The sequence below is a fragment of the Phoenix dactylifera genome, chromosome 7 (assembly GCF_009389715.1).
Source record: "Phoenix dactylifera cultivar Barhee BC4 chromosome 7, palm_55x_up_171113_PBpolish2nd_filt_p, whole genome shotgun sequence".
In the NCBI taxonomy this organism is placed as follows: Eukaryota; Viridiplantae; Streptophyta; class Magnoliopsida; order Arecales; family Arecaceae; genus Phoenix; species Phoenix dactylifera.
In genome coordinates, this window is record NC_052398.1 from 1,566,240 (window position 1) to 1,576,473 (window position 10,234).

Below are 10,234 nucleotides of genomic sequence, written 5' to 3' on the forward strand. Positions count from 1 at the left end.
CATTCTTTTTCTCATGCATGCATTCTTCCCAATATATTGACTCCCCAAATTAAGCACCATGCACTCATTGCGCTTGCTTAATTCTACATTGCAGGACATGATGAATTGCTTTCCAATTTCTTCTCCAACATGTTTCTGAAAACTATAGAAACAATATTTTTTTTTTTGGTAACCATAGAAAAAGTAATTAGTGAAAACTAAATGCCAACATAGTCGTCATGATTACCATCATCCTAACGTCACCCTGATGGTTCTACTTCGTCTTCTACCATGCTTTCCCATAAGCTAGCTCCACCGGATTAGATTCCTTTCCCTCGCATTGAAGTTCTTTTGCCTCTCATAATACCTCAACCCAGGTCATGCCACGCCCATGAAAGCTACTGTTTGATACTGTTTGATTTTGCAACGACAAAACCACCGCCCAGATCTTGTGACGCAGCAAGCTATATGTCGCAAATCAGAGTTCGATTGTGACTGTTTTGTAGAGATGTTCAAGGGCACACCATGGCTGGCTTTGCAAAGATTTGGTTTGCTTGGCATGGAGAGATTGGAAGGTTTTGGATTGGTCGGCATAATAAGTTGCTGGCAACCTTTCGCTCAGGCGATAAGTATCATGAGAAATTCTTCCATTCGGTGTCCATCATATAGAAAAACATCTGGCTATATTACTTTAATACGACATATATAGAGAACCTACCAGCTATTAGATTAGCCACCAGGCCATCATTTAGTTAAATATTAAATAAATAAGTAGCGAACGATTCCTTTCCTGGTGACTAATTTTGTTCAGCAGAAGAAAAAATAAAAGGAAAAAGGAAGAAAGAGAAATAAGAATCAAGAGAAAAATTCTTTATGGGGATATTCATAAATCATGATTCGTGTACATGAGATGCAGTCTTGTATGAATACAGTGAAGCCCATATAAGAGGCTGGTTCAGAATGCAGGGATTGAGGTTAAATACTGAAGTAATTCATAGGCCAACAATCACAAATAGTAGAATCTCCGAAACCAATTTGCATGAAGAATGAGAACAAATAAGAGGCTTACTGGAGCATAAAAAGCTACAATGGAAGGAGAGTGGATCGACCTGCCAATAAGGAACTTTGAGTTGGTTCGATTGTTGCACTTAACAACCTTTAGGGACAATCTCTCAAAAGCATCCAATTGACTACAAGAATCAAAAGTATAGTTGCACATTAAAGGTACATAGATCTTTTAAATCATTGATGAAATTGCTCAGCCTGTTGAATAGCTTAACATATCTACTTACAAATCATTATTTTTTGTAAAAAAAATTTATTACTCTTTTATATTTTTTGTTCTTACAAATTTTTTTATAAATAAATTATGTAAATTCTTTCTTTTCTAATAAAAGCTGGGCGGCTTTGCCTTCCTCTTTATTAAATATATATATATAAAAACCTGCGAGAATCAAGAGTATGATTTATAGTGTTTTTCTCCTGAGGACTTTTCTAGTTGAATGCCGAAGCGAACCTGGATCTTTTAGCAAAAAGAAAAAAAGAAAAGAAAAAAGCAAACCTGGATCTGGACTAGTGTGCATCCGATGACTCCGGGTTCCATCACAAGGACGGCATGAAGTCCATCGCCGGTGGACCCCTCCTCGCTCGCGACGGTTATTAATTACGATCCCAATTTCACCCGACCCAACGGCCGGTCCGCCGACCCTAGATTACGTGGTTTTCCGATGGATGCGGGAAATGACAAGATCCGCATTTAGCACGCGTGACGTGGCAACAGAAGTTTGAAATAAGAGCGGGGGAAAAGAACACACAAAGATGAACTCCCTACATGACATTAGACATGCAAAAAGTCCACATAGCCAGCTATTCAGATAAAAAGTGCTCAAATTATTCTTTAATTATGCTGTTTGATCACACATTGTTAAAGAAATGAAATAAATTATTCGACTACTTCGATTCTCGTTCTCAATGAAAAATGAGAAATGAGAAATATATAGAGGATGTGCAAAGATTTGTTTCTAAGATAAAAAGTATTATGACCGTATTGGTTAAAACCATATAGCAAGTAATAGGTATTTTGTTCTTATCCAGTAGTTATAACCAAAGGATATATTGTTCTTGGCCGATACCATCCAGTACTTGATGAACAACTAGATGATGGTCAAAACAAATACTGATTGTATTTCGTATGCAGAAACTTTAATTACACCCACATGACTAGTTTATTCCATCGTATCATTGTGAAAAAATATGAAAACTTGGTAAATTTTTTCCTTTCGAAACAAATTAACACAAAAAAAAGAAAAAATTACCATGCATTCAGAACTAGTAGAAACTCCTATTCATATGAAATGATTTCATTCAATATAAAGAGGGAACAAAGAATCATGCCCTTTTCTTTCACGGAGTAAAAGGTGGAGAAAAGCTCCCATCTAATTAAGTGCATTAAGATGTTGAAACAGAAAAGGAATTTTAGATAGCCTAACCCCAAATGAGTAAAACCATCAGTGTATACCCCAAAGGCATTTGGTCCTCTCCAACAGCTCTAGTCATGAATCTACCATATTCAAGACCTGAAAAAAAAGGTCCATTTAGCATTTTTTTGTTTTTAAAAATTCATGAAAAAAAAAAAACAAATTAGACTGCACAACATGTACAACAAAACCCTTTTTATAAAGCATTTACAAAATCCTCAAAGCTTTTAAGTATCAAAGATTAATTGCTTTCAAAAAATGGAAATAAAAGTAGGGATTAGTGAAAGTTTTGTGCGAATACTATCTTCGTTTATTACTAGTTTATAGAGAAACAAAGATATAAAAACGACGACGACACCGAACAGGCTCCAAACATTCCATCATATGTATGAGAGCCGATATGTTTTGCATTCTTACCTACACCCCATGATGTGTGATTTTAATGGACGAAATACAAGATTGACATGAATCATGCTTTTGTTTCTGTCACATGTACCACATTAGATTGGGTAGTCCAAGGAGATACTTTGTCAATAAACAGAACAGAGATTAGACTTGCTCCATTGGAGACATATGAATCCTTAAACTGGTTTCATTCCTCATTGTCTCTCATCCCTTCATGTATGGATACGGTTTAGGTCCGCTGAAACCTGACGTACCGTTTCCCCGGTGTCTTCTCTGCTATAGGTCCATATGGGCCTTAGTTGGGTTGGGCCTAAGCCTAGGTCAATTCAAGCTTCTGTCGAGGGCTAACTCACACACTCAGGCCCAAGTTAAAAGTGGGCAACAAGGGCTTACTTCCTTTGTTACAAGACCAACCCCGAACTCAAACTTAGATAATTGATCTAATCTTCCACCATCCATTTATGGTGGGGCTGTCCCGCTACCCCGCAATCAACCTGCCTACTTGCTAAGTCTTTGGGCTGCTGCTCGATGCAGCCCATTTAACTTGTGATCGAGAGACCCTGCGATGAGCAACGGCCTTGTGGAAATTATTTGAAGCCCAAGCTTGTAAAAGTCACACGTACATTTAAAAGTCATGCCTTGCAGTTGGTGCGACTAGGGGTGCAATAAGCTGAGTTGCTCGAGCTCAACTCGGATCCAAGTTCGACTCGACTACTATTGAGCTTGAGTAGCAAGATACTCGGCTTTAAGGCTCATGAGTTTATTCGAGTTTATACATTTTTAATAATATTATATATATATATACACACACACGCACACATAATATTACGATTAGGCCCAGGCTCGAACTCAAACTCGAGTATAGATTAGTTGGCATTCGAGTCAAGTGGATCTCAAGTATTGCCTTTTTCTTCATCTAGTTTAGCTCGAGCTTGGGATGGTAAGGCTTGATCTATCTCGAGTCGAGTTTCGGATCCAAGTATTTTGAATTGAGTCGAACTCGTGTCTCTAACTACTCGGCTCTGCTCGGCCCGATTACACCCTCAGATGTTAAACTTGAGCCTAGCCTCCAGTGTGTCTCCATGTTTCACCGTTACCAATATCAAATAAATAGATATTCATATATTTATCCCTCAGCCATGACATTCTACATTACATTATTTAGCTATTAGGCGCTTGCTTAGATAGCATTGCCTCCTTGCTACTCGAGCCGGCAAGGGGCAGGGATTCAATTTCAGACGGGGTTTTCCCTCAAAGAATAGGATGAGTATAGAGTAGAAAGAAAGGATTAGCTTCTCGTAATCAGAAGGAAAGAAAGAAAAAAAGTTTAATAGGGTTCTAAGTTATACGAAAATGGAATCATCAACTAAGTTTCGAAGGAAGGATCGAAGATACTGGGTTCAGTGCAATGATTTCAACATTATGATAGAGATCATCAACTAGTTCTTCCACAAACAAATTAATGACTTCATATTCCACTTAGGAGTTCGGGTTGTCTCTTTTGCATGATGGAATGATTGATCTTCTTTCGCCATGTTGACCGCTGGATTACTTCTTGCATAGATCTCAAAGCACTTCCAACTCTTTCATTCATTCATCTATACAGATCTCAAAGTAGCCACCCAATGATGGATCGGTGCGAGGGAGGGAGAATTCTTCTTTCACGCGAAAGATTCAACCCGTCCTTCTGCACCGCAAGGTCCACAACTTGTAGTGCGGGAAAAGTTAGCATTCCATTTCTCGAGTCCTCGAAAGTGATGTATCGAGCAAGAACACATGCCCCTCTAATGCCAGTTTCTTTCACCATCCTGTGGTTCTGAAAGTAAATAGTAAGTAATTCATGATGGATGGCATCACATAGAATAAAAGCTCGCTTGTGGACAGGGTAGTCGACTTTCCGAGGTCACGTTATTTCAAGGACAGATAAGATTCTACGGGGCGAGTTCAAGCCTTCAAAGATGAACTTTTTGGAAGAGGGGACCAAGAACATGAGTTAGAAGAATATTATTTACAAGGTTAAAAACATAGTGGTACCAATTAAGAGTAATCCAAACTAGACAAGTAATCCCTATCTAGTCGCTTGATTACAGGCACATTCATGCTTCTGAACAAGCCTGTCTAGTCGCTTTATTGTTTAGAAATTTTGCTCATGAGTAGGCCAAGCTCAAAGAATTTTGGTGCTAATTGAGTACTCTCTGCATGCCATGGCCAGGTCTGCACTTCCATGGATAAGGTTTGAAAGCTTATTAATGAATTGCAGCCACCACCTTAAGCCATGAGACCATTAAAATTTATGATATACATATGCAAAAACTCATCCATCCTGTACCATATTTTTCAGGGTTATTTTGTTTGCATCATGTTGGTTTAACATTCATGCCTGCTAGCTCAGCTGGTAGAGTACGAGGTTTTTAACCACAAACCCCTCCCCCTCTCTCTCCCTCTCTCTCTCTCTCTCTCTCTCTCTCTCTCTCTCTCTCTCTCTTCAAGGGGCTCGTTCATTCTATCCACACATACGGGTGTGCTGAGAACGCCAAACGAAGGGCCTATCATCTCGTCTCCTATTCTCTTTTGGCACCTCTTGTGTGCGCGAAGGGCCCTGCCCCATTTGTCTCTCTCTCTCCCCCTTGCGTTTGCTTGTCTGGCGTCCAACTCCCCATGCTGTCGGCCACCTTTCCGGCCCCTTTCTCTTTCACCACCCACTCCCCAAATCCAGACCCCAACCCCAGGACTCATCCCTCAAGCTTAGCTCAAGACCTTGCTTTGCATCTAATTCCATGGCTCCAACAGCCACTAATAGTCGTCCTCACCGACGTTCTAATCGTTCGAGTCTCATTTGGACGCTCGACGTGGTAGTGAGAATGAGCACGTCAGCCATGGGCCATCCAAACTAAACCAGCCTGCATTACTTTTGAAGACCACTACCCCTTGTTCTCTGCAAAGTTTGAGGTGCAACCATGAGTGCCGATGCCTTTTCCAAGGACGTCATATATAGGTCTCATCGGAAAACTTGACGCGGATAATTGCAGCTGACTGAGGTCTATGTTGATTGCTTTCATTGGAGAGACCAACCCTGCCTCTGAATAATGGAGGGAGGAGCCTCATGTCGATGTGATGCGAGTCGCATCCATGATGTCCGCGTCTGCTCGTGGTCGGGTACTGGGTGTAATGGATGGCCCGCCATTTCCACGGAGGGGTGGCCCTTGCTTTTGCTTGTCTCTTGATGCATCGCTCAAAGCCGATTTATGTACCTTCCCCAAAAAAACAGCTGGCCAGAAGCATCCTCATCACATTATAGATTTAAAAAATGCTGCAGCATTTTTGACCTACATGAGTCACAAGCCGAGCCTGATATGATATTATTTATAACAACTCAGAACTTTATTCAAAAAAACTAATTAAAAGATATTATTTAAATTCGGTAATTCTATATAAATACTTAAAATCTATTCGGTGAATAACTGGTATGAGACTGGACACACATATGCACCGCATAAGTCCTCACAATTCTATACGAATATTTTCGATCTTAGCCCGATCATTAATTAGATTAAGCCCTAATTGTTATCTTGATAAATCTACCTAGATAAGCTATCTTTAACATGTGACTTAAATGCAATGTAAAAATTATTGGGCAACAACTCACAGGATGTCATGTTATATATAAGTACACAATCAAACTCAAAAAGAAAAGTAATTCGCATGATAAGCCAACTAGTAGGATTCATTTGATTGCTACTACAATATAAAGATGTTTATATAATTCATGGCCAATTTGAATAGATAAATTGCTCAAAAACACATTCTTTTGAGGATCCGATTAACAAGATCGCTTGTAGCCAAAAACACAATATCTTAGTGAAAAATTTTACTGATCTAGTACAGATTATACAGGCTCTAGGGTGGCATGAAAGAGGATGATCTATCAAAGTTTGACCCAAAAGTAGCATGGATATATGCTGATGTCATTGTGAATCATACTTGGGTGCTCTTAAGATAACTCTTGCTATTAGTTATGGCAGATAGTTACAAGCATTAGGTGACTCGTAGAAGAATAGTGAACACCAGTTCTCAAATGAATTGCAGGCACAATACATATGTTCCAAATATATGCTTCCATGTGTCCCTCATGCAGATGTGATGGAGCATTGTGGAAGGCTGAAAATGACTGTTGTGCACCACCACCCATACAGTACCATAATAGTGTACAAGACATTCTTGGCTACAATATAATGCTCTTTTGATTATACTTTGGAACAACTCAGTCTAATCTTCACCTTGCCCTTTCAATTAACAAAAGATGACAATAAGAATAAGACTAATGCTTAACATGTATGTATCCACGTCACCGTCATGAAATCTTGAGTTGACCTTTTCAAATGATCCATCCAATTGTGCTTGAACATTACAAGTGGCCCTAAAATCATTGCATGCGTTTGCTTCTTCCTTGTGCTTAATCTTATGTGCCTACTAGTAATTTGTTTTATAAAGTTCATGGAGCTTTCACTAGCTTTAAACGCTTCTTATATTTGCTGATCTTCTTCTTCTTCTTCTCCTCCTCCTTTATTATTATTTTTTATAGTTCATTCTCTGGTACTTCATCTGTCTACATAGCTAAATATGTCAATAAATACGATGGCGTACACCATTTAGTGGTGATATACATACATACATGTACACACATGCATAGACACATAGGTGTAGAAATATACACACCATATTTGTATGTTGTATACATATTGATATGCATATTTTTGATAAATATCTAATGCTAGTACTCAAAATTTCTCGACCGTATGGTGTTAATATTTTGGACTGCGGACCATGGCATATGCAGGGTATAAATATTTTCTACAATGCAATTTTTAGAGACGACATGTAATATGCATGTTCTTAGCCTGGTATTGAAATCTTAGCTTGAAATAATATCATCAGAGAATATAATGCCTGATTTAAATGTTGAACCAAAGTTTGCTGGACACAGTTGCACCTTTTTTTGTTTTCTGATTGAGAGGAATAGAAGAAGTCCCACTCATTTATTAAAACTTATAAAAAGTAGAGTACAGAGAGAGAAGAAAGAAAAAAAGAAGAGAAACCAGAGGTATCGAAGGTGAACCAAGAAAGAAGAAATAGCAATACAGGGTCAGAGCAATCAGCAGTTAGCATGGGGAAGAATAAAAAGGAAGAAAAGAGCAATTGTACTAGCTTGTGCTCTTTCAATAGTTTGTATGCCTTCCTGGATTTCTTCATAACCCCAGATTTGCAGAGCAAGGTCCAACCTCTCGAGACAAAAAAAACCCCCAGCATTCTTGAGAACCAAATTTAAGGAGGCTTTCCACACAAATATGCGAGAGTTTCGTTCTTTCCAAAGGTTCCAACGGCTTGCCAGCACCAGCAGATCCGAGGCAGGCTTCAGGGCTCGTTTAATTGTTCTTTCCAAAGGTTCCAAGCAGCAGGGTGCTCCTTGACATCTAGGAAAGGTTTCAGAGAAGACTAAATGCCCTTAGAAAATGGGCACTGAAGAAAGAAGGGTGAAGCAGTTTCGCTTTCTTGAAGCACCTCGCCGAATGAAAACACGTACTTTTTCTGGCGCTATCCACTTCCAAGGAGAAGGGAATGGGAGAAGAAAGGACAAAGTTGACCTCCCTAATTCATAGAATAGAAGGTTGTGACACAGTAGGAGTCGCCGGAGCTAAGCTTCCTACCAGGTGAATCAGGATTAGGAAAAGGTTGGGTCAGGTGAAGTTGGCCTTCCAATGCCTGGAATTCAACATGCTCCATGGATGATAGAGGTCGATGGAGATGCAGGGCTCATGTGTTGCATGTTCTGTTCTACTCCACTGAGAGAGAAGGGATAGATTCGTTCTAAGAGCCAATGCAAACAAAGCTGGAAGCAAGAAGGATAGAGGTATGGTACGTATTCAAGTATCCTCCCAAAACCGGATGCAATTGCCATCACTTAAGAGAGAGAGAGAAAGAAATACCACATCAAAAAGGATCCAAAACAGAGCAAATGTCCTTGCAAACAGAGACATTTGCCCTGTTTGCAAGGATTATTACGCCGTTACGGAGCCACACCTCGCCGCGTCGCCCAGTCCCACGTGGCCGTTTTTTAATTTTTAATTTTTTATTTTTTTATACCTACATTCATCAAGCACTAACTTCGGCGTATCTTTACAGAAATGAACGGGTATGATTGACCGCGTCACCATGCAGCGTAGGGAATAATTTCTTCCGTTGTGCTATCGATTAAAGCATGCCACGCACGCCCTTCCATATTCCTCGGCAAGCCCACCACCCTCAAAAAGCTGCACCTCCGCCACCGTTCTTCTCCTTTAGTTTTCTTGCCTAATAAAATTTGAATAAATTCGCGACAAACTTCCTTCCATTCAACTCTTCAAAAAAATTTACACTTCCCGCAAATAAAAGTTCCATCAGAAAAAAGGAAAAGGAGCAAAAAAACAAAACAAAGGAGGGGGAGAGAGGCAAGGATCACTGCTCTGGTTCTGGGGTCTGGTCGTCGCTCGGTCTTTCGTTCTGAGTCTCGTTGTGAGTCTTGTTTTGGGTCTCCATAGAATCCCCAGTTCTCTTCTTCTCCTCCTCCTTGGTCTTATCGTTGCCATTATTATTATCGCCGAAAGAAGAAGCCCGACTCGACATGGGCGTCGCGAGGAACGTCGGCTTATCTTCGCCGGCCATGATGACTACGATCTTCTCCTCGTAGAAGGTGGCGGCAGGAGCGGCGGTGGCGGCCGCGGCCTTGCCGTCGGGCCCGCCGTCGCTTCCGTTGCCGCCGCCGGCGCTCCCGCTGTCGAGGTAGCCGGAGAGCTTCCAATAGGAGCAGGCGAGTATAAGGAGGGCGAAGGCGATGAGGCCCAACATCGCCGCCAGCCCCCCGAAGAGGTACGGCACCGGCGAGTGCCACGCCGAGTGCCCCACTCCGCTGCTCCCCGGTGCCGCCGCCGGCGTCGCGTTGAACCCAGCTCCAGGCCTCATCTTTTTTCCCGTAAATTAGAAAATATAAAGAAGAAGAAGAAGAAGAAGAAGAAGAGATGATACAACTTACAGGGGGTTTAAGGGCCTCAGAGGTGGTGGAAAGTAGAGGAGTGGGAGGGGGTATTTATAAAGGTGGGAAACTTAGGAAAGGAGTGGGTTGGATAGCTGTGTAAATAAATTAACAAATCACTTGCGTTTTTTTTTTTTTTTTTTTTGCCCTTTTAGATTGTTCAATTATTTGTCCTTAGGATGCTTTTATGATTTTTGGCTTTGTGAATAACATATTTACTAGTGTGAGGAGCTGTCACTGGATGATTGGATGATTGTGTGTGTGCTTATCCACATATAATCTGTTCATAGGGCTACATATCTTACAT

General features: G+C 40.6%; 1 protein-coding gene across 1 annotated transcript; it reads right to left on the reverse strand.

Annotated features, from left to right (window-relative positions):
* Positions 1–9,224: 9,224 nt before the first annotated feature.
* LOC103720431 (protein GLUTAMINE DUMPER 2-like) lies at positions 9,225–9,964 on the reverse strand. Its single transcript, XM_008810123.3, has one exon. The coding sequence runs from the start codon at positions 9,855–9,857 to the stop codon at positions 9,354–9,356; it is 504 nt and encodes a 167-aa protein (XP_008808345.2). The 5' UTR covers positions 9,858–9,964; the 3' UTR covers positions 9,225–9,353.
* Between the last annotated feature and the right edge of the window lie 270 nt (positions 9,965–10,234).